General features: G+C 43.5%; 1 protein-coding gene across 1 annotated transcript in view; it reads right to left on the bottom strand.

Annotated features, from left to right (window-relative positions):
- LOC124044292 (beta-galactoside alpha-2,6-sialyltransferase 2-like) overlaps window positions 1–27,842 on the bottom strand; it is a 79,889-nt gene that overhangs the window by 15,170 nt on the left and 36,877 nt on the right. Inside the window, exons 2-6 of the mRNA XM_046363942.1 lie at window positions 11,779–11,835; window positions 10,486–11,632; window positions 3,384–3,481; window positions 2,570–2,671; window positions 1–84 (exon numbers count right to left, since the gene is read on the bottom strand). The exon at window positions 1–84 is cut by the window's left edge and continues 91 nt beyond it. Coding sequence (XP_046219898.1) covers window positions 1–84; window positions 2,570–2,671; window positions 3,384–3,481; window positions 10,486–11,551 — 1,350 coding nt within the window. The 5' untranslated portion in view covers window positions 11,552–11,632; window positions 11,779–11,835. The remainder of the gene's footprint in view (window positions 85–2,569; window positions 2,672–3,383; window positions 3,482–10,485; window positions 11,633–11,778; window positions 11,836–27,842) is intronic.

Genomic DNA, 27,842 nt, shown 5'->3' with positions numbered 1-27,842 from the left:
GAGGACGTAGAAGGGCTGGGTGGGGTGGCGCCTCCGGTGCTCCACATATGGACTGAACAGGTTATAGTCTGGACTGGCATACCACTGTCAGAGAGAGAGAGAAGGGGGTTTAAGAGAGAGAGGGGGACAAAGAAAGAGGGAGAGCGATTGCGAGGGGGGAGGGGTAATAGTTATAGTCTTGTTACTGATCATGCACCTCTACTCAAAGAGAGAGAGGGCGTGCACATGCGAAAGAGAGAGGACAGTGATAAAGTGGAGAGAACAGGGAGGAAGACAAGGGGGAAGAAGAGGAGAGAACAGGTAGGATGGCCAGAGGGAAGAAGAGGAGAGAACAGGGAGGATGGCCAGAGGGAAGAAGAGGAGAGATCAGGGAGGATGGCCAGAGGGAAGAAGAGGAGAGAACAGGGAGGATGGCCAGAGGGAAGAAGAGGAGAGAACAGGGAGGATGGCCAGAGGGAAGAAGAGGAGAGAACAGGGAGGAAGGCCAGAGGGAAGAAGAGGAGAGAACAGGTAGGATGGCCAGAGGGAAGAAGAGGAGAGAACAGGGAGGATGGCCAGAGGGAAGAAGAGGAGAGAACAGGGAGGAAGGCCAGAGGGAAGAAGAGGAGAGAACAGGTAGGATGGCCAGAGGGAAGAAGAGGAGAGAACAGGGAGGAAGGCCAGAGGGAAGAGGGCCAGACGGAAGAGGGAAGAAGAGGAGAGAACAGGGAGGATGGCCAGAGGGAAGAAGAGGAGAGAACAGGGAGGATGGCCAGAGGGAAGAAGAGGAGAGAACAGGGAGGATGGCCAGAGGGAAGAAGAGGAGAGAACAGGGAGGAAGGCCAGAGGGAAGAAGAGGAGAGAACAGGGAGGATGGCCAGAGGGAAGAAGAGGAGAGAACAGGGAGGAAGGCCAGAGGGAAGAGGGCCAGATGGAAGAGGGAAGAAGAGGAGAGAACAGGGAGGAAGGCCAGAGGGAAGAAGAGGAGAGAACAGGGAGGAAGGCCAGAGGGAAGAAGAGGAGAGAACAGGGAGGAAGGCCAGAGGGAAGAAGAGGAGAGAACAGGGAGGAAGGCCAGAGGGAAGAGGGCCAGACGGAAGAGGGAAGAAGAGTAGAGAACAGGGAGGATGGCCAGAGGGAAGAAGAGGAGAGAACAGGGAGGATGGCCAGAGGGAAGAAGAGGAGAGAACAGGGAGGATGGCCAGAGGGAAGAAGAGGAGAGAACAGGGAGGAAGGCCAGAGGGAAGAAGAGGAGAGAACAGGGAGGATGGCCAGAGGGAAGAAGAGGAGAGAACAGGGAGGAAGGCCAGAGGGAAGAGGGCCAGATGGAAGAGGGAAGAAGAGGAGAGAACAGGGAGGAAGGCCAGAGGGAAGAAGAGGAGAGAACAGGGAGGAAGGCCAGAGGGAAGAAGAGGAGAGAACAGGGAGGATGGCCAGAGGGAAGAAGAGGAGAGAACAGGGAGGATGGCCAGAGGGAAGAAGAGGAGAGAACAGGGAGGATGGCCAGAGGGAAGAAGAGGAGAGAACAGGGAGGAAGGCCAGAGGGAAGAAGAGGAGAGAACAGGGAGGAAGGCCAGAGGGAAGAAGAGGAGAGAACAGGGAGGAAGGCCAGAGGGAAGAAGAGGAGAGAACAGGGAGGATGGCCAGAGGGAAGAAGAGGAGAGAACAGGGAGGATGGCCAGAGGGAAGAAGAGGAGAGAACAGGGAGGATGGCCAGAGGGAAGAAGAGGAGAGAACAGGGAGGAAGGCCAGAGGGAAGAAGAGGAGAGAACAGGGAGGAAGGCCAGAGGGAAGAAGAGGAGAGAACAGGGAGGAAGGCCAGAGGGAAGAAGAGGAGAGAACAGGGAGGAAGGCCAGAGGGAAGAAGAGGAGAGAACAGGGAGGAAGGCCAGAGGGAAGAAGAGGAGAGAACAGGGAGGAAGGCCAGAGGGAAAAAGAGGAGAAAAATATGGAAGCGAAGATAAAGGAAGAGATTAATAAGAAGCAGGAGAAAAAGAGTATAAGAAGTAAAACAGAATGGGATAAGAAGTGGAGGTGATGAAGGAGAGAGTGTCAAAGGACTGGAGAGAGAAGAAAGGAGGAGTACAGGGTATATAAAGCTGGTATGTAATAAATCTGCGTTGATGCCGTCAGTGCGTTGGTGTATATGATGTAGCACCCTGTCCCTGAGGGCCGTGAGTTAAACAGACAAGCGAGGCTAACTTTTCCACACAGGGCCTTCCACTACGCAGGTCCTCATTAGCATTGCTAGCATAACCATGGCAACCATAGCCCATCTTCCACCAATTCAACAGGTGCCATGGGCTCTGGTGAGCAACTCTTTAAATATCACCATTTAGGTGCCATTACTGGACCTCTCAAAGAGAGTGGGCAAGGTTTGAGTAGAGTGCAGTGTTTCCTCTATATGTATTTAGCAGCGGCACATGGGAAAGCCTTTTCAGTGTAAACTTAAACTACTAAAACAAGATATAAAGTATGTAAAAAAACTATGGAGCAATATGTATTTAAATAAGATTGTTATTTTAGAACTATCACCAAAATAAAAACTAGACAGTCAAGGAGAATCTAAAATTCACACACTCCCACACACCTTGTGCAAATTGACAGCGTACGGAGCAGGGTCCCAGGCCACCAGAGTCACCTTCTTATACAGTGAGCTGGTGTTGAAGTGGTTCTTGGGATTGGCCAGGATCTGTAAAGTGGAGGGGTCAAAGGTTACACATGAAACTAGATGCAGCACTGCAGTGCCCACACGCATGAAAACAAACACACTCGCCCTCTCCCCATCTCTCCATGGGAGCTGTGGGTCCACAGTAGAATGAGCTCTGCGGTTGCTTTGACTGTTAGTGTGACAGTAGTAGAATGCGCTAGTGTGTGTGTGTCTTTATGTGTGTCTTTACTGCATGTTGTTCTCTGTGCTAAGTGGGAGAAGATGACTTCTTCATTGGGAGAAGATGACTGAACTGGAGCTGTGGTGAAGACCCACTTACACAAAATGGGTAAGGGTAATCACTCACTGTCTACCTAGTACTGGAGGACAGCTGGTTCACACACACACACACACACACACACACACACACACACACACACACACACACACACACACACACACACACACACACACACACACACACACACACACACACACACACACACACACACACACACACACACACACACACACACACACACACACGATTTGAATGAATCACATTCTTATTTATATGCAAATCAGGCTCATGTGTTTGGAGTCATGTTGTTTGTTTGAGTGAGTCATGGTCTATTCGACATGCTGAATCACTTACTCGGCCATGGCACTTGATTACAGGCACATATGAGGAGCCGTGAAGCTTGTTGTAGTGACTCTTAGCTTGTGACATGCATGTTAGCCTTATGACACACACCTGTGAGTTGATGATGCGGATGGTGGTCTTGTTCCCCACATCTCTCACGTAGCCCTCTGTAGGCGCAGCGTTGAACCGCAGAACTGCATCATGGGAATCTGGGGGGCGGGACAGAAAGAAAACACGTCAGAAATAAAGTCAGTCAAAGTGTCATTCGATGAAAAAATGTAAGTGTCACTCTACGTCAATCAGCTGTTACTTAGCTAAGACAATCAAGTTTTGGCAGCCAAATATCAAAAGGCCACCTCAGAAACTGAAAATCAATCAAGTGCTCATAAACGACAAGTCCCTAAGATGACATCCAATAGTCTGTCTTTTGGGCAGTGTTCACTTGGTCCAGCCACCGAGTCTGCCTACCTGCCTCTTCTTAACCTCTAGTGATACCCTGAGAGTCTGGTAGTGAAGTTCTTCACTTTTAAGTCTCCTTGACCTTTTCCACTTCACCCCGACTGCCCTCGTTCCGCCATAGTCCAAACACTCGACCTGGATGACCAATCACCGTGAATGGCCATTTGACATGTACAATCTGGTAAATGAGCAACCTAGTGCAGGATTCAGCTCTGTGCTTTGATGCAATAATACATGAAATGATCACTACTCATAGAGAGAGAGTATTCTCTAGTGGTCAACATGTGTAACTGAAGGGAGTTTCACAGGCACCTGCTCTACTCGTATTTGTTCAATGATCATCATCAAACATCACCAGGAATCCTTCAAACTGACATAAGACACAGGCAGTGTGCCCTTCTGCTGGCCTTCACACACAAAGTGTACACATACACTGAGTGTACAAAACATTAGGAATAGCTTAATATTGAGTTGCACCTATATTGCCCACAGAACAGCCTCAAATGGTCAAGGCATGGAGTCTACACGGTGTTGAAAGCATCCAACAGGGATGTCCAACAGGGATGTCCAACAGGGATGTCCAACAGGGATGTTGACTCCAATGCCTCCTGCCGTTCTGTCAAGTTGGCTGGTGGACCCTTCTTGATTCACATGAGAAACTGTGGAGTGTGAAAAACCCAGCAGTGTTTTGAGTTCAAAGTTCAAAGGCACTTAAATCTTTGTCTTGCCCATTCACCCTCTGAATGGCCCACATACAGAATCCATGTCTCAACTGTTTCAAGGCTTAAAAATCACTTTAACCTATCTCCTCCCCTCTATATACACTGTTGAAGTGAATTTAACAAGTCAAAAAGGGATCAATGCTTTCACCTGGATTCACCTGGTCATGGAAAGAGGAAGTTCCTAATGTTTTGTACACTCAGGTGTACATGGTCTCACACACACAATCTTATGATTAATGGTCTCAATCATGGACACTTACTGACAATTGTAGCTGCTTTGCGTGATGTATTGTTGTCTTTACCTTCTTGTCCTTTGTGCTGTTGTCTGTGCCCAATAATGTTTGTACCATGTTTTGTTCTTTTACCATGTTGTGTTGCTACAATGTTGCTGTCATGTGTTGCTATCATGCAATGTTGTTGTCTTAGGTCTCTTTATGTAGTGTTGTCTCTTGTTGTGATGCGTGTTTTGTCCTATATTTGACCTTTTACTCCCAGATCCTGTCCCCGCAGGAGGCCTTTTTCCTTTTTGTGGGCTGTCATTGTAAATGAGAATGTGTTCTTAATTGACTTGCCTAGTTAAATAACAGGTTAAATAAAAAATAAAACCATTTTAAAATGGTCATGGTTAAATGGAAGGTTTTCGTCCTCTTGCCACTAGCTAGTATGGCTCATGTGCAGGACCATTTATTTCTCAGAGCACCAATATTGTTGAAGTACTATTACTGGATCCACAGGCAGCCCCCCCCCCCCCCCCCCCCCCACCCCACCCCCATCTAATTTCCCAGGTCAAAATTAACAGTCAAGTACAAGCAATGTGGGCATTTCCATGAAAAGGCCCCATGAGCACTAATGTGAAGTTCATAGGGACACATTACATTTGGTGTCAAATGAAAGCTAACAATATGGAAGAAAGTTAAATGTACAGGGGCTTGCGAAAGTATTCACCCTCTTGGCATTTTTCCTATTTTGTTGCCTTACAACCTGGAATTAAAATATATTTTTGGGGGGGGGTTGTCTCATTTGATTTACACAACATGCCTACCACTTTGAGGATGCAATATATTTTTGATTGTGAAACAAACAAGACAAAAAAAAGACATTGAGCGTGCATAACTATTCACCCACCCAAAGTCAATACTTTGTAGAGTCACATTTTATAGCAATTACAGCTGCAAGTATCTTGGGGTATGTCTCTATAAGCTTGGCACATCTAGCCACTGGGATTTTTGCCCATTCTTCAAGGCAAAACTGTTCCAGCTCCTTCAAGTTGGATGGTTTCCACTGGTATACAGCAATTATTAATTCATACCACAGATTCTCAATTGGATTGAGGTCTGGGCTTTGACCAGGCCATTCCAAGACTTTAAATGTTTTCCCTTAAACCACTCGAGTGTTGCTTTAGCAGTATGCTTAAGGTCATTGTCCTGCTTGAAGGTGAACCTCTGTCCCAGTCTCAAATCTCTGGAAGACAAACACGTTTCCCTCAAGAATTTCCCTCCCTGCATTTAGCGCCATCCATCATTCCTTCAATTCTGACCAGTTTCCCAGTCCCTGCCAATGAAAAACATCCCTACAGCATGATGCTGCCACCACCATGATTAACTGTGGGGATGGTCTTCTCGGGGTGATGAGATGTGTTGGGTTTGCCCGACATAGGGTTTTCCTTGATGGCCAAAAAGCTCCATTTTAGTCTCATCTGACCAGAGTACCTTCTTCCATATGTTTGAGGAGTCTCCCACATGCCTTTTGGCGAACACTAAACATGTTTGCTTAGTTTTTTCTGGCCACTCTTCTGTAAAGCCAGTTATTTGGAGTGTAAGGCTTAAAAAGTGGTCCTATGGACAGATACTTCAATCTCCATGGGGAGCTTTGCAGCTCCATCAGGGTTATCTTTAATCTCGTTGTTGCCTCTCTGATTAATGCCCTCCTTGCCTGGTCCGTGAGTTTTGGTGGGCAGCCCTCTTGGCAGGTTGGTTGTGGTGCCATATGTTTTTATAACCCAACCCTGATCTGAAATTCTCCACAACTTTGTCCCTGACCTGTTTGGAGAGCTCCTTGGTGTTCATAATGCCGCTTGTTTGGTGGCGCCCCTTGTTTAGTGGTGTTGCAGACTCTGGGGCCTTTCAGAACAGGAGTATATATACACACAGATCATGTGACACTTAAATAGATTGCACACAGGTGGACTTTAACTAATTATGTGACTTCTGAAGGTAATTGGTTGCACCCGATCTTATTTAGGGGCTTCATAGCAAAAAGGGGCACGCACCACTTTTACGTTTTATATTCTTTTGAAACAAGTCATTTTTTCATTTCAGTTCACCAATTTGGACTATTGTGTGCATGTCCATTATATGAAATCCAAACAAAAATCCATTTACATTACAGGTTATAATGCAACAAAATAGGAAAAATGCCAAGGGGGGTGAATACTTATTCAAGGCACTGTATTACACAAGAACCAATATCACTGACTAAAAACACAACCTTAGGGAACAATCCTAGGATAGCTTTTCAGAAGAAACTTAATCCAGTCTAAACTAATGTATAGAATGTATTATACAAAAGACAAAATGTAAAAATTTGATTTAAAAACTAATACTGACTCAATAATCCATGCTTATGTGCGGAGCTAGAAAGTTGGCTATCAGAACTATTACAATGTAAATGTACTTTTAATCTGTCTTTCTGCACATTTCAAGACATGGCATATGGGGGTGTAGTGAGATACCCAATGGGCTGGACAATTCTCTTCTCATCCCTCATCAAGAAAAATATATATACTAAACTTAGAAATCAATTTTTGCAATGGAAACATTTATATTTTATTATTGACATGGCACGGGTGACCGAGAAAAACTAATTGGTTCAGTTTAAGGCCATGTGGCAAACAATAATGCAGGCACTAGGGATGGGGGTGTGAACATATGGGTCTGGTCAGATGAGATGTAGTCATTGTTTGTGGGTGTCTGTAAGTTGTTATTTGTATGTATAAGTTTGTATCTAGAGTTTAAAAAAATAATGAATTTTAAAAAATGAATAAAAATTAAATTTAAGAAAAAGAAAGCTGAGCCTATATTTTTGAGAACTTAAGGCATATATAATATATATAATATATATATATATATATATATATTCAACCATTTTCCACCTTAAGAAATAACCAAATGCTTTGATTTCAGGTCAAACAGATGGAAAAGGGGTTTTAGAAAATGTTTAGCTGAAAAAGTCTTAAAACTACCAACTCATTTCAATATTTATATTTTGCCAAATCATTGACAGAATTACCACAAAATCTAACAATGTTTGCATTTACTGTCACCAACCTCCTCACCCACTGAGCACCGACCAACACCGGAAGTCCATGGATGTGGAAAAGTAGTTTTGGCAGTCCAAATATTAGGGCCCTATAAAATCCATAATGCGGGGAATGTGGACGGAATGCAGACATTAAAACGGAATTCAACAATATTCAAAAATGTATTGAACATAGTAGGAAATCTACTAAATCTATTGAATTTATTAGAAAATGTATTAATTTTGATCAATATTATTATAAAGACACACAAAATGCATCAGTGATTCGTATTTTCCTATAACTTTATAAGGAGGCACGGGAATACCCGGTTTCTGTGTGTGTGTGTGTGTGTGTGTGTGTGTGTGTGTGTGTGTGTCTACCACTTTGTCTAGTGGTTAGCGATTATGCTAATAACCATCTTCTGGTAGATGGAAACGCTTTCTCAAAAACCTTCTCAATTAAATGTTAACTACAAAGTAGCCTATGCCTACCTGGCAGAAAGATATCATGATTATTTGCATCAATCCAGTGGTGATTTGTTCAGAAAACTCTGCATCACAAACTTAAGTATTTTTCTAGTGCTTACTTGAATTAAAAGGGCATCTACACCCAAAGCGGAGAAAACTGAATTTGAAGGAAAAATAAACAGAATAAGGAAAAACAACTGATTTGATAAAATATGAAGCAATAAAAATACAAATAAATTGTTACATGCTTCATCCTTTTTCAGATAAAGTCATAGACGTCGGTGTCACAAGTTTGTACAGTACAATACAGTAGAGCACTGTACAGTAAAGACAATTAGAGTAGAGGTCAGTACAATACAGTAGAGCACTGTACAGTAAAGACAATTAGAGTAGAGGTCAGTACAATACAGTAGTCGAGTTTAGTACAGTAGATTACAGTATAATTTACTGTATTATACTGTGCTGTACTCTACTGTGCTTTACTGTGATGTCCAAACTTGTGAAACATAAGTCTATGATTGGCACAGATTTGGTCAGGTCCGGACCAACCAAATGTGGTATTGTTTGGGGCGAGCTCATTAGAATAATAGCCAGTGTGTAGAATAAACACCCAAACATGCAAAGGGGGATATTAGTGTGTACTTATTCAGGACCTACCACCATGAAGAGAATCAGGGACCCATGATGTCATTCTGATACCAGCATTCTGTTACTGGGTGTTAATCCACTTCACTTACTGTAGTTCAATGACCAAAATATAGTTTTTCTTCCAGCAGACATCTTTGAATCTTAATTTCGGAGTGGATATTTAAACAGAGTTTTACTGTCATTCTGTAACCCAACTTTACATCTACTCTGTTCAAGTAAATGTGTTTCTGTAAAAATGTCAGTAGAAACTTTTAAATAGAGTTGTACCATTTGTTTAACTTTGCAATCAATGGTTTTTGTTTGGCATACATTTTCAAGTGAAAATCGAAATCTCAGCATCATGCGGTTACTGTGGAAATAACCATGTGGTAATAACGCCATCTTGTGCTCTGGTTAGGAAAATGTGTAATTTTCACCATTTGGATACACCTATCAGATACCATCTTGGAGACACCTTTCTGATCTACACAAAGGCCTAAGCTAAGGTATAGCTGAGGGGTGGGGGTCTATTTGGAATTCAGAAGGAGAGTGTATGGATAGGGGGGGGGTGGATGTGGAGAGATATGGCGGGAGAGAGCAGTGAGGCGATGAGACGACTAAACCGTAGAAGGCCGTTGAGGATGTTATTCAGCCAATTCACCACACGGTGGCAGCGAAACATTAGCCTGGTACAGATGTCCTACGACAGATTCACAAACCTCTCATCTTATTGACTCTAATGTCAAACATACATTCATATGCTTGTACACACACTTTGACGTGAAGGAAAGGATGGGAAGACAGGAAGGTATTTGCAGAAACACCTCCGCATTGGACAGATGAGGAGTATCTAAGTGAGATCAATATGGTTTGATCTCCTGCTAATCTATACAATTAAACAAGTGAGCCATCTGTCCCCGAGTTCACACTCTCCCCATGCCCACATAGAGCCGCAAACGCAGAGAACAGAAGACACACACACAAAGACAAGCTGCAATGCAGTCAACCAAAGTATTCTAGAGATACAGTATATAGAAGATCTCCAAATTAACTGCTCTAGACCCTTTGGGAAATATGACATGCCAATTCCCTTTCAGCCAATCATAGAAATTGTTACTACTGGGTGATAGAGGTCTCCTACTTGGTGTGTGAGACAGTTTAGAGCCCAAGACCAAATGTCACGTCACTGTAAGCCTAACACTAGGCTGTGGGGCGAATTGGGAAGTCGATAGTGTTACACGACAAATTTACTTCCCAATCAATGCTGTGGATGTCACTTCGTAAAGAGACATCATTCTCCCCTCACATAAACAGACTGGGTTGTCATGGAGAAATCTGCTCAGGATCAATGCTGTATTTCACACTCTGACAGACACAAAGTCACATATAGGCAAGACCAGGGTTCTATTTATCAGGGCATTAGGTAAAACAGAAGTGTTTTTTTTTTCAATTTACTGTACCAATAAAAGCGTCAAGTTTCAGCCATCGTATCCCAGTTCTCCTTCAATCCCTTCATCCCATTTAACCTGCATACCTCCCTCCCTCCCTCCCCCTGCCCCCTGCCCTCCATCTCCTTTTCTTCCTTCCCTCTCCCCTACTCTACCATCCCCTGTCCACTCCCCTCTCTACCCCTCACTCACCGATCTCCTTCCCCAGGCCTGAGTGCAGAATAGCCCCAGCAGAGGTCACCACAGCACAGCTCCTGAAGCCCCTCTGGCCCCCCTGTCTGTAGAGATGCTCCAGGGCCAGGCGTGGCACCAGATGGGCCCAGCCCAGCGAGGAGAAGGGCTGCTCGGACCCGTCCAGTGTTCTCAGCCTGGCCTGATCCTTCAGCTCACACAGCAGTTCCCTGGAGCTCTGGGCGGCCCGTCTGCGTCCTTTATAGGTCACGTGGTGTTTGTTGGCACTCAGGTAGTCACGCATAGCGCGCTGCAGCCGCGGGGACAGCATTCCAGAGGAAACACTTCCCCGCCAAAGTCGCTGCACCACTGAGGCCGACTTGGAGAAGTAGTACTCCTCTAAATCCTCCTCTTTTCCCCACCCATCTCTCTTCCCCCTACGCCCCCACACTGTGGTCCTCCTCCTGTGGCTGTTATTCGTCTGAACCCCCTCATCCTCCCCCTCTTCATCCTCACGTGAGGATCTGCGCTTGGTTCGGTTGGGCCCCCACTCAGCATCGGAGGGGGTCCAGGCGGTTCTCTCACGGCTGCGGGTCACCGCCTGGTCGGAGTGGGAACCCACGTTCTCCGTGCCAAAGGAGGACCATGCAGCCAGGGTCTGGGGGTCCAGGTAGTCCTGCTGCTGTCGGCTGCCCCCCACGCCCTCCTGGCTGGTCCCGTAGGGACCGCTTTCTGAGCTCTGGCTCAGCTCCAGGCCAGGCTCTGAGGTGGTGGAAGTGGGGCTAGGCTCTGCTTCGGAGTCTGGGTAATGGTTAGAGTTAGGATCTGGGTAGATGGTGGTAAAGGTGGTGTAGGCGGGTTCGGGTCGGGAGCCCATGACGGAGTGGTGCTGCTGGTGGGAGGCGGCTTGGATGGAGGACAAGCGCCTCGTGTCGGGATGCTGGGAGAGCGAGGAGCCGGCGGAGGTCAGGGCCTCGTTGTCCACGCGGGCATCTAGGAAGTAGGATAGCAGAACCAGGAAGAGGAGGGCCCATGCCAACATGCCCACAAACACCAGCCTCCGCCACTGACGCATACTGGACTTCATCTCCTTACACACACACCTATACGAACACCAGGCCGGCTCCAATCAGCAGTCAGGTCTCAGCTGAGAGGACAGCCAGAGGGCCTGCAGGGGTGAGAGGTCAAAGGTGACAGTCTTAACCTAAAGTGGACCTGAGGGTTTTGATTTAGGTTAAAAGGATACATCCCGTCTTTTCAAAAGGTTTTTGTATTGGTGTGTGTGTTTATCTTATTGTCTTTTCCAAGACTTACCTCGCCTGGTGCCCCTATTTCTTTTAGTCCATGTGTCTTCTAGGATAGAACGGGACCCTGAGAAATAAAAAAAAGTTACAAATTAGGTAGGACAACACACACACCAAGATTAAATTAACTTGCCTGACACCTCAATGACAGTTCTAGCAACCCTGTATTGCCTGTATTGTTGGAACAAATCTCTAGAGATGGGTGGGGGGCTCCGAGCTGAGGAGGAGCGGTCTCAGGGGAGTCCCTGTGGTTGTCCTGACCTCCAGACGTCCCACACTGGGAAGCCAAGATAAACCACTGGGCTAAACGGAGTCAGGGAAGGGGGTCAGGCTGGGTTTGGCCCAAGGGAGGACAGCGAGAGGAAAAGGTACATGCACACCCTGGAATATAAAATCCAAGGGAAAGGATATAACACAGAGGGAAAGAAGAAACACATCCATATCAAAAACTACTCAAAGAGCGGAAATCTATGCAAATGGCATCTTATCACAAGCTCGGGGCAGTATATGTGATAACATTTCATTTGCATACGTTTTGATTTTGAGTGTAGTTTTTTTTTTATTGAAGTGGGAATGTGTGTCTTCCCTCCCACTCCCTCTCTGAGGGTTTACAACCCTGCCCACAAGAGCTGTGAGTGCTGTGAGTCTCTGTGGTGCAGCTCAGACCTTTCAGGTTAGAGGCCAACCTGTGTAAATGTGCCATCTGACCTCCGGGGCAGTAACAACAGTGAGAAGCAGCCTTCATTAAGACTCACCAGCCAGACAACAACAAAAAAAGGTTCCTCATGGCAAAGTCATCCTGTGTGCTCCACTGGGGCCCGATGTGTGGGAGTGATAAACATGAACAAATCCCTGTGTGTTTGTGTCGATCGAAGGGAGAGCATTTCACATGGCAGCAATCAGGACCTGTGTATCAGTAACTTCAGTCAAACAACACAAATGTGTACCACAGATTGAAAGACAGGAGGGCAAGGGAAAGAGAGAGACAGTGAATGATATAATTGTATACCGTAAAGATGGAAAAGAGAGACAAAATGTATGAAGCAGATGATAGAGAGACAGAGTGGAAGTGTGAAGGGGAGAGAGGGAAACTGTGATGCATAGAAATGTAGAGAGTGAGTAAGAGACGGAGACAGGAGGCAGGGAGAGAATGGGTGGTCTTGGTCATCTTGTGGTGGAGAAGAGTAGGACTGATGGGTAAGGGAGGAGAGAGGAGTTGGAGGAGAAAGTGGGGGAAGAGCAGGAGGAAAAGGACAACGAGGAGACTGAGTTAAGCGTTAGCAGGCTGTTACTTACCCCTAGGAGGTTCATTACGTGGTCATGGTTTTACATGGCAGAGAAAACCACACACAGAGAGAGAGCTGTGCTAGTTCTATTGTACAATGTGCCCTCTAGATACAAAGAGCTTTTGAACAATGGAAGAGGGGATGAAAAAGGAGGAATGTCAATGTGGCTTTGATTGGATTGTTGCCGGGAAGGTTGTTTATGACAATTTGCAGAGGAAGACAGAATTAATCTACCTGTTGGAGACCGATGGCTTAAACATTCACACTTAATACAATGTATACTGAACAAAAATATAAAAACGCAAAATGCAACAATTTCAAAGGTTTTACTTAGTTACAGTTCATATAAGGAAATGAGCAAATTAAAATAAATAAATTAGGCTTTGATCTATGGATTGCACATGACTGGACAGGGGTGCAGCCATGGTGGTCCTTGGAGGGCATATGCCCACCCACTTGGCAGCCAGGACCACCCACTGGGGAGCCAGGCCCATCCAATCAGAAATTTTTTTCCCCCACAAAGGGCTTTATTACAGACAGAAATACTCCTCGGTTTCATCAGCTGTCTGGGTGGCTGGTCTCAGACGATGCCGCAGGTGATGAAGCTGCATGTGGAGGTCCTGAACTGGTCTGCAGATGCGAGGCTGGTTGGACATACTGCCAAATTCTCTAAAATGATGTTGGAGGCGGCTTATGGTCGAGAATTTAACTATAAATTCCCTGGCAACAGCTCTGTTGGACATTCCTGCAGTCAGCATGCCAATTGCACACTCCCTCAAAACTTGAGACATCTGTGGCATTGTGTTGTGTGACAAAACTGCACATTTTAAACTGGCCTTTTATTGTCCCCAGCACAAGATGCACCTGTGTATTGATCATACTGTTTAATCAGCTTCCTGATATGCCACACCTGTCAGGTGGATGGATTATCTTGGAAAGGAGAAAAGATCACCAACGGGGATATAAACAAATATACCAACCAAATTTGAGCTAAATAAACTTTTTGTGCGTTTTTATTTCAGCTCATGAGGGACGGGACCAACACTTAACATGTTGTGTTTCTTTTTGTTCAGTATATATGCATGATATACTGTATTGGCCTATGAATTATTTCTATATATAAACATCAATACAAGCCTCATAAAAAAGGTTGTAATTTGTTTGAAGTGGGTCCCAAATGTTGTATGCAGAAAACATTTCAACAAGTTTAACTGCAACCAAAACACTCATTTTTGTGACCCTTAGACTTGGCAGTGCGACACTTATTTTTCAATAAAGTCATCAGGCTTTCCCAAAAAACCTTTAAACCAATTAAACTGTTGAGTGCAAAGTAGGCTTACCTGGCAGAATATCATGATGATTTGCATCAATCGCGAGGGTATTTGTCTTGCACAACTCTGCCATCACATGTAGTTTACACAGCACATTGTACAGTACAGGGCTAGCCAAACACAGTCTCTTGCTAGGCACGCAATTTAATTTAATTAAAAGGGTGATTTTGAGAGTGAAACCCTGAAAAAACCCCAGATAAACTGAATTCACCAAAAGATCAAACTGACTTTTAGATCCCTACAATTGCAGAGTGAATGTTAAAACTTGCTAAAAATAACACCCTTTTTGAGAATCCGCAAACATTTTTCCCCCTCCAAACAATCAATGTAAATAAGATAGTCGAGTTGAAATGCATTTGTTTATTAACGGTAGGCTATATTCTACTTGCACAGCCCGCAAATGAAAAATAACATTTAAGGTGAGGCACCACAGGCTGAAATTAAACATTTTCATGAATTTATCTATTGGAGATTTTGGGGTATATTGTCCTCTTAATAGTAGTACAAATAAGGGGCAAAAACTGAATTTTGACCACATTCAAATGGACATAAATCCATCATTTCAAAGCTCACTACATGTAAATCATACATCATTTAAAAGCCCAATTCATAGAGAATGTTACCAACTGGACTATATGTAGTAACCTACTTTGAAGAGATGGTGATTGGGTCTAAATATGAATTTGATGAACGGTAGGTTTCATTCGTTGCAGGCTACTCCTCTTTAACTGCCATTTCCTGAAAGTCGCTGTTCTCACATGCCAACACATTTTTCTCAGCTTCAGAAGCATTTGCATTTACCAACATTGTGTGGTTATTCTTACATACAGTATATCCTCCAGACTTATATACCAGGGAATTGTTTATTTTTGCAAAAATATTATTCTAGATTACATTTTTTCTTGGAAAATATGCACTAAACAGATGCAGTTTATGTACATGTCTTTAGTATTTTACAGATAGAAAGATATAGTCCAGTTTGTTCACAATCTACTCTACAAGTCTGATCCTGGAGTGTCTTTCTTCAAAAAGCCCTAACAGGTTAACAAAATGAAACCAAAATGTTTAAAGGCTAACTTCATCTAGTGCCAAGAAAAAAGGAATTGGGGTATATGAAACATGTGTACATTTAATGATATATTGCCTAATTTGTCAATTTTAAAACAACATTCAAAAAAAGTTGTAATACAAAAAAAGTATTATATTAGTGTCTAAAAGTTCATTGTGATTAAGGGAGAAAAAAATACCCCATTAGGGTGTGGTGCCTTGCCTTAAATGATGCCACTGGCAAATTTACCTGAATGTCAAGCCCTACAAGGACATGCACATTTAAAAAAAAATATGTCTAGTCATTATTAGCCTGGTTCTATATGGAATGCAGGTACATCGGTCAGGTCATTAAATTGGTGCCACCAAATCATGTGTTGGTGCCATAAGCTGAAAAAGTTGGTAGCCCCAGTGCCACCAGTGGAAAAAGTTAGTCTAGAGCCCTGTAACATGGATTATAATATTTTCTCTGAGTGGCAATCCTCCCTCATCAGTGAGTGTATCTATCCTATGCTGAGTGGGTAGCGGGAGATGTGCAGTGATTTATAAATTAGTGAAAAAAATAATAATTAGGTCTCAGGAGGTTCGGGTTTCTCATTAAAAACACAAACTTCAACCAGACAGGAAGGAGAGGAAGAAAGAAGTGTACAAGAGTGTAATGTATGAGTGAGTTCAGTAGTAGAGGGGTAAAGAGAGACCAAAATACTTTCCTGTGGAGTATAATTCCTTCTACTATCTACAGGGATGGGCAACATTGATGGGGGACACAAAAAAATGTGAAATGATCATGAGGGGGAGGCAGATGCCTGTGGGTCTGCGTTTTACTGCTCATTTCCTGCAATTCTACACATTTTCCCAAAGGGTGGAGAGAAATGTTTGCCGTTTTTTAATATGATATTTGAGTGAGCCTGACCAACAAAATCAATTGTGGCCTCCCAGGCGGTAATTAGACCATGATATTTCAAAAAAATGCTAGCTGACATTGGCTAACACGAAAAACTGATGATGCCGAGGGCCTTCACAAGGGGGGCCGCGGGCCATCAGTTGCCCGTCCCTGATGTACACCAATGGGACAACCCTAAAACCTGCAGGTAAAGCATTTTGTTCCTCAAAAATAATTAAGTGTTCCAGAGTGGTATACATGGTGTTCTGTCCAAAACATCAAGTCCTTCTCTTCTCGAAGCATGTTGTTGAATGCTCAATTCCTAATCCACTCCTAGCCCCTATCAGCTAGCCCATTCCTGTTGATCAAAGAGGATCCGGTCAGTTTAAACAAGAAGGTCATTTCTTCACCTTGTCTTCTAATATGCCGGGTGAAATGTCACCATATCACTTACAATTAATATGCAATTGTTTCAAATCTACAGCAGCATTCTCACCATTCATAAAGGCCCTATAGATTTATACACTCAAGACTATCTTTTGTAGTCTATTCACTATACAATCATTGAGAGAAAAAGAGAGAGAGACAGAGTTAGGCTAAGCATTAGCAGGCCCTTTACCCTGAGGAGGTTCATTATGTGGTCATGAATTTACATGGCAGAGTAAACCACATACTGAGAGAGAAAGGGGGCGGAGGAAGAGTTCTAGCTCTATTGTAAAATGTGTCCTCTAGGTACACAACACAGAGCTTTTGAACAGTGGAAGAGGTGATGAAAAGAGGAAGAATAACAGCCAGTAAGACTGGGAAAAAAGAGAGATAAAATGATCGGAGAATGAGAATGGGGAGGGAGGTGTAGTGCAGAACCATGTAACACAGCGCAAATACTCTATAATTCATCATCTCTGCAGCCTAAGTCTAACACATACACAAGCTGCCCTCAGGAAGTCTGATCAAACAGAAGACCGACGGACGAGGATCTCAGTTGGCGTGCTGTTTGATAAGACTAAAACCTTCCCGATCTCTAATAGAGAATCATGAAATATAACTATAACTAAAGCCAGATAGAGCCTTAAGGAAACGATATGGGAAATAAAAGACAAATAATTTAATTTACAGTCCTACTTAAACCCCACAGCTGCTAAAGCTAAACTGTGAACCCTAACCCAATCAACACATTATCTTAATGCATTATTTGTATATACACATCAGCTTAATTTGTCACTTGGATAAGGCTGTCAAAACATCAATTTACTCAGTGTGCACTTCATTGAACTTTCGGGACTATCCTATTGGTTCCATTATGTCAGGCGGCAAGGCTAAATAAAGCACACCTTAAGTATGGAAAACCAAAATACTATTTCGACCCAGGTCTGAACAGCCAGTGTCATAAGAGCTGCTACTGAAACCAAAGAGCGTTCTACAACCAATTGTGACCTTGAACTAAAACTATTATGCGGTCTATGGCACTGCATCTCAGTGCTAGAGGCGTCACTACAGACCTGGTTCAATTTCAGGCGGTATCACAAGTCCCACAGGGCGGTGCACAATTGGCCCAGCGTCGTCCAGGTTAGGGCTTAGCCAGGGTAGGCCGTCATCGTAAATAAGAATTTGTTCTTAACTGACTTGCCTGGTTAAATACAAATCTTTCGTCTTTTCCTTCAATTCGCAAGAGGCTGAATGTATCTCAATGAAGAAAGCATCCGAGTGGGCGAAACAGCCCCCCTCTGTCTCTGTAGACCATCTGATGCGGTCTGATCCAAAAGAGTATGACATTGTTGCTGCCCGTAGCATTGAATGCAAGGGAAGAAAGCGAGCATTTGGTCTCCCGTGATCATTTTTTTCTATAAAATAATAGCCAATCAGCGTCAAGCTAAACTGTGAATGGTCCTGGTGCACCAAACAAAAGTGTTAAGGGAAGCCAGTTTGGATTTGGCTTCACTCCAATCACTTTCTTGAGCATACGTCATTGACAGAAACTCGTAATGCATCTCAATGTAATGTTGTCCTTCAGTGGCTAGCTAACTAAAATGGTCCCTTTCCTAAATTAGCTATGGATGGAGATTTGGATTTGGATTTGCGGTTTTACTTAATTCTCCATCCTGGCCAATGATTATAATGGCGATTCTGATCCAACCATAAATTCATGCATTTTTGTGCTCCTGGCCTGAGAGGATGGAAGTTCAATATGTAGAAGGCTAATGTTAACTAGCTAAAGTTGGCCATGAAATTAAACATTTTAGCCAGGTAGGATGGCTAAAGGAGGATGGCATTTCTCTACAAGTAGGGTGAGTAAACACGTTTTTTTCTACTTGCACAAATGCGCGCACACGGACACACAAACAAACAATCAGAACCAGGGACCGACACATTCAGATTAGGTTGCTTAGATGAAATTGTTTTTAGTACCTTTTAGTTGTCACTGTACTAGACTAAACATGGGTGATTTAATAATGTTGGAAAACGGTGAAATGGTGCTTGAATAGTGGAGGCAGCTCCTGTTTTCTTTGCAACTTCAATAGTTGTTTAGTGGTCCAAAAATGTCAGAAACACTAACTTGCTTGACCAGTAGGTCATATAACTCTTTGTTACATGCAATAATGTTTTGTGGAGGTTGCTCTCCAGTGTTGTGATAAAAAAAGAAGGTGTGGTTGAATTTATTCTGCCACTGTCTTCTTATTGTCTCGGCCTTAGTTCATATGCCTTGTGACCGTAATATATAGACCTAACAGGTTATAGAGCAAAGAAAGCAATCATCACAATACATAGGTTGTTATATGCGCCCCCGGCTTGGCTTGTCCACTGATTTTACACAAGCACCACTACTGCTTTCATTAGACCAAAGGCATTTATACGAGTATCAATTCCCTCACAGTTTATGACAGCAGAGCAGACACCCGAGCCGCTCGGATATTACAAAATCACAGTGAGAAAAAAGGATGGAATAAATCCTCAGAGGAAGAGGAGAGAGAAATATGGTGGTGGGGAGAGAAAGGGAGTAAAGAGAGAAAGAAAATGAAAGAGGAAAGAGAGGAAGAGACGCAGATAAAGGGCAAGATGCACAGGAAGAATAACAATCAATGAGCTCATATCATGCTTGCCAGCCCATATGAACAGTGGATCCCTCTCCACGTTCTTCCTGTGTAGAGCCTGCATCCCTGCCCCTCACCTACAGGTTCACCCTGCTCCACTCGCAGGGGTCAGAGAGGTGATATTTTCAATGGAAGCAAATTAATCATAGTGGGTAGAACAAGCAAGAAGGTGGACAGAGCCAAGCGAGATCCTATTGGCACCTTCTAGCATTTATTTGCATATTTCCGTTAGGGAAATTCACAGAGCCTACTCTGTGAATTGCACATGTGCAATAACTCAATTCACTCTTGCACTCCTAAACAAGGCAATTTTTACAAACAGTGGCAAAGGGTCTACAAAACGTAGTCCACTGTTACATTCTAGTTTTGGAAACAGAAAAATGTATTGATATCAAATGTTTAAGTCGAGGAACATTTTTTGCAGAATGTAGGTCAAAATCCATCTGGCTTCCTCTCTTCACCATATTTGCTAGTGAGTGGAAACGCCAACCGGATGCGTCACATTTATACATCTGGTGAAATATCTGGCTCATTGTTCCATCTGTGATATTAATCTCTAATGACACCTAATACTGTAGCTAATAACAGTTAGTCTGCAAGTGAAGGGAAAGGCTAGCTCAGAAGGTTGCTTTGCTACCCCCTAGTTTGGCCTGGAGATATTCAGGAATATTCTTGAATGAAATATAACATAACTGAAACGTAAACACGTTAAAAGGGAGTCCATCATCTCTAGGATCGAGTTTGATCTGAGTTGGCAACCCTACTAGCGCCTATTAGCATCAAAAATTAATATAGTTGCCACAGGATAGCACAGGACTAGGGCTGGGCCATCTGACCAAAAATCATATCTCCATTTATATTTACATTTTTACTTGCGACAGAAGCTTTGTTGCACCATTTAAAAAAAAGGTCAATACACTGCATTGCAAACAGTCGGGAATAATCTAATTAATTCAGGGCTTGTGAAATTATACATAGGCTTCCGCAACCATAAAGACCAACCGTAATAATAATAATTTTATTAAAATAGTTTAACCTTTTTTGCAATAATCACTGATATTGCTTTCAAGTCTGTCTATGAACATACCCATTGTTACAAATGTAACAAACGATACACATCCACTAATATTACAAACTTCTTATAGCAGGCTTTACAGAAAATTAACACTGGTCTCATAAACAATCTCTCAAGCACACCAGGCCCACATGCTAGTGTGACAGGTTAAAGGAAATATTCATAGCCTGTTATACATTAAAAAGTATTCGTAAGTTCATAGTATGTGAGGATCTTAAAACATCTAAGGTTAAAAAGATGCATTCAGTATTAGTTGATAGAGATTGATAACATTCGTATAATTGTGTTAAAGTTCAAATCTGTCAAAGGGTATGAATTGTGAGAGTAATGTGTAAACGTTATATTGATTACTTTATTTTGTGGTGCCTAAAAGTGTTCATCTGTGATCTACGAAATGCTCTTAATCTATGAGCCGGAGATCGATTGCTCTGGTCTCCACCCATATTCCTGGGGAAAATCGCGGTCTTTTCTCATTGAACTTAAAGTTGAATTGAGAATACAACACCGTATCACTCTCGTGATTATTTCTCCCCTGTTTTCAGGGGTGTAACATTTTTGGAGGCTCCGCTGAGATTGCTGCTCAGATGTCCAGTTTCCACACCCTGGTCGCTGAATTCCGAGCCAGCTAAATCTCCACATAACTCAGGCAGGCTGCAGTGAGGAAAGTGTTGCTGTTCGAGGGAAGTTGGAAGTTAGTGGTTAAGTACGTGTCAACTGAGGCCATTGATCGACCATCAGATACAGTAAGGACCATCTAATTCAGAGTCAACTCCTGCACAGTAAAAGTTCCTCCTGTTCTGTCAATATGACAAGCGCCTTGGAAGAACTACAGGAAGAGGTAGTAGGAGAATTGCACACCCTGACTAAAGACAAAATTGCTAAAGATCTGATATTTCAAGGAAATCCCATGCGAACAGAGAAGAGATGCTAAAGATAAATCCCGCATATCATTAATGACTCACATTATGATGTTCCTTGAAAGAGAGGAAGTCGCAGAGTTAGAAGATGGCGGTATGTCGGAATTGTTGCTACTTAGAAACGAAATGACAGAGATGATCAGTGGCATAGATAACAAAACAGGGCAAATTGACCATGATATTGAACCAGCCGGAACACATCACAGAATAGAGGAACTGAGAACTGTAACCCCACAAAAAGGGGTGGGAACTGAGCAGATTACTGCAGCCAAAGCCAGTGATTCTCTGCGTCAGCCCCAACACCATGCCAGTCTTCAGGGGAGCGTGCCGCTCTCACCAAATGCACATCCCAGCTCATACTGGCGCAAAGAGTTTAAAATGTCTGGTCAGATAGGTGAACCGGGCCAGAAAGAAAAACAGATTTTTTCCAGCCTTGCCCATCAGATTGAAAATGGACTTAACAGAGGCTATCCTGAGGTAGAAATAGTAGACGCAGTAGTCAGGGCTATTTCTCCAGGCTCACAGCTACGCAGCTACTTGGAAGGTAAACCCCAGCTAACTCTTCCCACACTTAGATGTATCCTGCGTTCCCAATTCCAAGAGAAGAGTGCAACAAACAGAGCTTTACAAACAGCTAGCTTCAGAAGCACAGCATAGCAAGGAGACCCCTCAAAGCTTCCTGATGCGCGTTTTAGATTCGAGGCAAAAAGTACTGTTTGCATCCCAGGAGTCAGAATCAGGGCTTAAGTATGACCCTGCTCTAGTCCAGAGCATGTGTTTTCACACAGTCCTTACGGGTCTCCAGAGTGACAGTATCAGGATAGACATGCAGCCTCTCCTGCTAGAGAGCGAAACATCAGATGAGGTTTTGCTAGAGAAGCTTAACATTGCTTGTGCTAATGAGATAGAAAGACGAAACAAAAAGCGGTTTAATGCCCCACAGCCTGCTACAACTGTAAGTGTAGTCCAGTTAGAAGATACGCCATCTGCAAAGTGTCCTGTGAAGGAAGCCAACGCTAAGATACCCGCAGGACTGTTAACAGAGTTAGCTGAACTTAAGACAGGTGTAGCTTCTCTAAAAGGTCTCAGTGCAGAGATTGCTCAGATTAAGGAGACATTACAGCAGCCTGTTTCAGTCACTGCCTTGTGCCTATGCCCCACCCCCAGTTAGGAGGCCAGATAGGGACCCCCAGCCACCTGTTTCCCAACAGCAGTATTACAGCAACTACAGTCGGTCCCAAGCACCTGACCCTGCGCAGCATCAATATGCATCTAACCGGTATACCAACCACTCTGCTCAAGCTCCAAGGAGGCGTTTTGTCTGCCAGCAGGCCAGAACAGATGCACGCTGCACACACTGCTTCCGATGTGGGAGTGGAGAACATTTTCAAGCTGGATGTAAAATCCGGGGAGCCAGACCATCAAGGGAGGCCCCTTTAAACGGAAACGGGTTACCGCTGAGGGACGAGTGTTAACCGTAGCTACCAAAAAGTCCCAGAAATTGCAAATTGTGCCAGAGAAGATTCATTTGAGAACCTGAAACAATGTTCATCATGTAAAGAGACACTGTACTGTTCCAAAGTATGTCAAAACCAATATTGGACTAAACATAAGGAAAAATGCACTCACCTGAAAATTGACTCTACCAGTGAAAGGTTTTCCTGCACAGAGGAAAATGCCCACTTCTTACCATCCCTAGCTCAAGGCTGCCACCCCCGTAAGGTCACCTCGCTAGTCGGCAGACAGTGCCTTATTGAGTGTCACCTGAATCGCCACCACCTCCAAGCTCTATGGGACACAGGCTCTCAGGTATCGGTCATTGATGAACGATGGAAAGAGGAATCTCTCCCAAACGCAAGGCTGAGAGATGTTTCAGAAATCCTGGACTCACCTGATGATCTAAGGTTGACTGCAGCAAATGGGACTGAAATGCCGTACCTGGGATGGATTGAAACAACTTTTCGGCTAGCCTCTGAAACTGACCAAACAAAGGAACTGATCATCCCGGTGCTGGTAATGAAAGGCTGTCACCTATCTCATCCCATCATATGTTTCAATGTTATCGAGCACATCCTGACAATGACCGAAAAGACTAAACGATACAGTACAGTAAAAACAGCTTTCCCAAGCCTCAAAATAAACAAGGTGAGAGCTTTTATACAGGCTGTTAGTGCAGAACAGACAGATGAATACGCAGTGAAAACCAAGAAAGAGAAGGTTGCTGTACCAAAATACAGTAGCATTCAGATTGAGTGCCGTGTAGCTTCCCAGCCTTTCAAAGGTGACATGACAATGCTTTTCCAGCCAGACCTGAACCTGCAGTGGCCAGACGACCTTGAGTTCTTCGACACACTAGTCAGAGTTAGGAAAGGTGTTTTTCCAGTTATCCTGCTTGATGTCTAACCCCACTGACCACGACATTGCCCTGCTAGGACGCACAATAATTGGTACAGTACAAACCATTATGACTGTGTTACCTGCCCAAGTCTTTGAAAAAACTGTCACCTCAGCCACAGTGAATCACACCAGCGTTCGAACCCTATGTACTGCTACTGAACAGTGGGATCCACCAGTAGGTTTAACTCACCTAACCAAAGAGCAGAGAGAGGTTGTTAGGCAAATGCTTAGAGAAGAGTGTCACTCCTTCTCCAGATCAGACAATGACATTGGCTGCATTGAACGATTGAAAATTACTATTTCTCTAAAGGACTCTGAACCAGTAAAGCGCACATACATGTCAGTGCCCAGGCCACTGTATCAGGAGATGATGGGTTACCTTTATGACCTCATAGTCCAGGGCTGGGTTAGGAAGTCAAACTCTTCATATTCTTCACCTGTCGTGTGCGTTCGTAAGAAGGACGGGACCCTCCGGTTGTGTATAGATTAGAGAGACCTGAACAGAAAGACACATCCCGACCGCCAGCCCATCCCTCGGGTCCAAGACATCATGGACAGTTTAGGTGGTAATTCCTGGTTCTCGCTCATAGATCAGGGGAAAGCGTATCACTAGGGGTTCATCTCTGAAGAAAGCAGACCACTGACAGCATTTGTGACACCGTGGGGACTCTATGAGTGGATACGTAATGCCATTCGGCCTCATGAACGCTCCTGCAGCTTTTCAGCGGTGTATGGAGGAGTGTTTGGAAGGGCTCCGGGATAACATCTGCATTCCTTATCTGGACGACACGCTAGTTTTCAGTAAAACATTCAACAGCCATGTGAATGATGTGCGAAAAGTTTTGCAGCGTCTCAGAGAGTATGGCATTAAACTCAAGTCAGTTAAGAACATATTCTTATTTTCAATGACGGATAGAGATTGATAACGTTCATATAATTGTGTTAAAGTTAAAATCTGTCAAAGGGTACAAATTGTGAGAGTAATGTGTAAACGTTATTTTGATTACTTTATTTTGTGGTGCCTAAAAGTGTTCATCTGTGATCTACGAAATGCTCTTAATCTATGAGCCGGAGATCGATTACTCTGGTCTCCACCCATATTCCTGGGGGAAACCGCGGTCTTTTCTCATTGAACTTAAAGTTGAATTGAGAATACAACACCATATCACTATCGTGATTATTTCTCCCCTGTTTTCAGGTACTTTATTGATGATAAAAATAGTAATTTCAATGTTATAAATCGCTAACATGTCAAGAGTGTTTAAGGTGTGTCTTAGTAACGTCTTGAGGAAGTTAGAGTTAAGTTTGAAGAGAGTAATATTAGCCCTGCTCGGTTGAAGTGAAGAATAGCATCGTACTGAGAGTAGCTGCCATTTTATGTCGATTGTGAATGAACATGGGCGTTGTTAATAAGATATTTTGCTGTGTTATTTGTATAATGGGTTTTCTGTTGTTTGGTAATGTGTTACTTTTGTGAAATGATTGAACTAAAAGTTGAATTGAAAATACAACACCGTATCACTCTCGTGATTATTTCTCCCCTGTTTTCAGGGGTGTAACACTAGTGAGTAGCCAGCTAATCTTTAAAGTCTAACCAACTTGGATCAATTTGCTTGCTAACAAGGTCAAACAGTTGCACTGTTATGAATAGACCCTTCTGTCCGTCTCCAACTGTTTGAACTACATAAGCCTGCTCACTTTGTTTAGATGTTGAAATCAAGTGTCAAGAGGGCTCCCGAGTGGCGCAGCATCACAGTGCTTGAGCCGTCACTACAGACCCTGGTTTGATCCCGTGCTGTATCACAACCGGCCGTGATTGGGAGTCGCGTAGGGTGGCGCACAACTGGCCCAAGCGTCGTCTGGGTAAGGGGAGGGTTTGGCCGGGGTAGGCCGTCATTGTAAATAAGAATTTGTCCTTAACGACTTGCCAAGTTAAATAAGAAATATTCCAAATTTAAAGTGGCCTGCCTACCTGTATAAGAAGCATACTTCTAAGAACTAGAAGGAATTGCCAATTCCTTATATAAATGTATTTCTATGCTCATTGCACATTTATAAAACAAAACAGACCAACAGCTAGCACATAACAATATGTGGCTAATATGCTGCTAGTAGTATGTGGTATGACACTCACGTGCACACTCTCTCCCTGAACCCCCTCCCTCCAGACTGTTCAGGCAAAAAGAGAGACCAACAGAGAGATGGACAAGAAGAGAGAAAGACAGAGCGAGACTAGGGCTGTGAAGATCAACTACCGGTAGATGGATATATTGATGGGGGTGTTGTTGAGAGTCCATGTTACAGCAGAAACAGTTCCGGAAAAAAATTATCAAACCGTTATGATCATCTTCATCCATAATGGTTACACAGTTAATACTAATTGTGCCAGCCCTAAGATAGAGAGAGCCAGTCAGCCAGGAAAGAGACATGACGCAGAGACAGATGAAGGTAGAAAGAGAAAGAGATAAAAGGAGGAGACGCAGGAGGAGAAAGACGTGAGGAGAAAGAAAGATAAGAGAGCTAAAGGAGGAAGAGAGGAATGCTGGGGGATGGAGAGCGGCAGATCTCTCTTTGGAGTGAGGGATATGCTGTTCATATTTCCTCCTTGTCCTATGACCTAAAACACAGGAGGGTAAATCCTTCCCACACACTCCACCAAAACCTTAATCCAGCAGCATAGCCAAGAGTAAAGTTATTTCCTTACATTCGGTCTTCCTCCCTAACCTTATTACTTCCTCGCCACCTCCCTACTTTGTGTGTAGAGATATGCCTACGAGTGTGTGTGCCAGCAGTAGGTCCAGTCTCCTTGTGGCTAGTACGTGGAGCTGAGCTCACACTGCAGGCCACAGAGACCCACAGATCATTCCAGCCATCCCACCACCTGCCACTCAAATACAGCCTGGTGATCAAACAGGCCCATAATTACTGGCAACTTGGACAAAGATGAGCAAAAATGTATTTGCAGCTGTATGACACAGTGGGTGAATAAACTTGGTGTGAGCTTTTTCTAGTGGTCCGTTTTAGTTTCTCTGTTCAGAACCTAACACCGCCAATATCCAGCAACGTCGCACAGCCAATGGCGCGTGGGATAACATTCCACAATCAGACTATGTGAAGGAGATGTCTCCCCAGACACAGACTAGTTTACTTTTTTTTTTAAAGGCATCCATTTTCCCAGTCATGTGAAATCCATAGATTAGGGCCTAATTAGTTAAATTTGATTTATTATCTTATATGAACTGTAACTCAGTAAAAATCCCTGAAATAGTTGTTTATATTTTTGTTCAGTGTAGTAATTTTAAGGGTGATAACATTTAAATGTTATAAACTTAGCATTCTATTTATCATTATAAATTACCAGAATTGTTGTTCATATTGCCCAGCTCTAGTACAGTCTTCCTGTAATTATGAGTGGAGGACGTTTCATATAGACGAAAGGAAAGGGGATACCTAGTCAGTTGCACAACTGAATGTATTCAACTGAAATGTGTCTTCTGCATTTAACCCAACGCCTCAATAAAAAAAAATGGAGTTAGAGAGAGGAAGGGAGAGACCTTGATGCCTCCATAGTACATGACTAATGTGTCAACCATGCAGTGTGGATGATGTCTTGTTTAAACGCACACACACACACACACCCATTTATCAGTCAGCAGAGGTCCTGTTTGCCAGGTATTTTTCACTGCCAGGCTGTAGCTCTGCTGATTCACTGCATTGACTCATTGGATTGATTAATAAGCCTTGCTCAAGAGACGTTTCTCTCATCATTGGAAAGTACACCGTCAGAGTGCCAATACACCAGAAAAGGTTGGTGGGAGAAGCTATAGGAGTATGGGCTCATTGTAATGGCTGGATTGGAATCAAATACAGTGCATTAGGAAAGTATTCCGAACCCTGGACTTTTTCCACATTGTTACGTTACAGCCTTATTCTGAAATTAATTAAATAAAAAATGTTCCTCAATCTTGACACAATACCCCATAATGACAAAGCGAACAGGTTTTTAGAAATGTTTGCTAATGTATTAAAAATTAAAAACAGAAACAACT

Source organism: Oncorhynchus gorbuscha, linkage group LG01 (genome assembly GCF_021184085.1).
Source record: "Oncorhynchus gorbuscha isolate QuinsamMale2020 ecotype Even-year linkage group LG01, OgorEven_v1.0, whole genome shotgun sequence".
NCBI classification, from domain to species: domain Eukaryota; kingdom Metazoa; phylum Chordata; class Actinopteri; order Salmoniformes; family Salmonidae; genus Oncorhynchus; species Oncorhynchus gorbuscha.
Note: the sequence above shows the minus strand (reverse complement) of the source record. Positions and strands in the feature narration are given on the sequence as shown.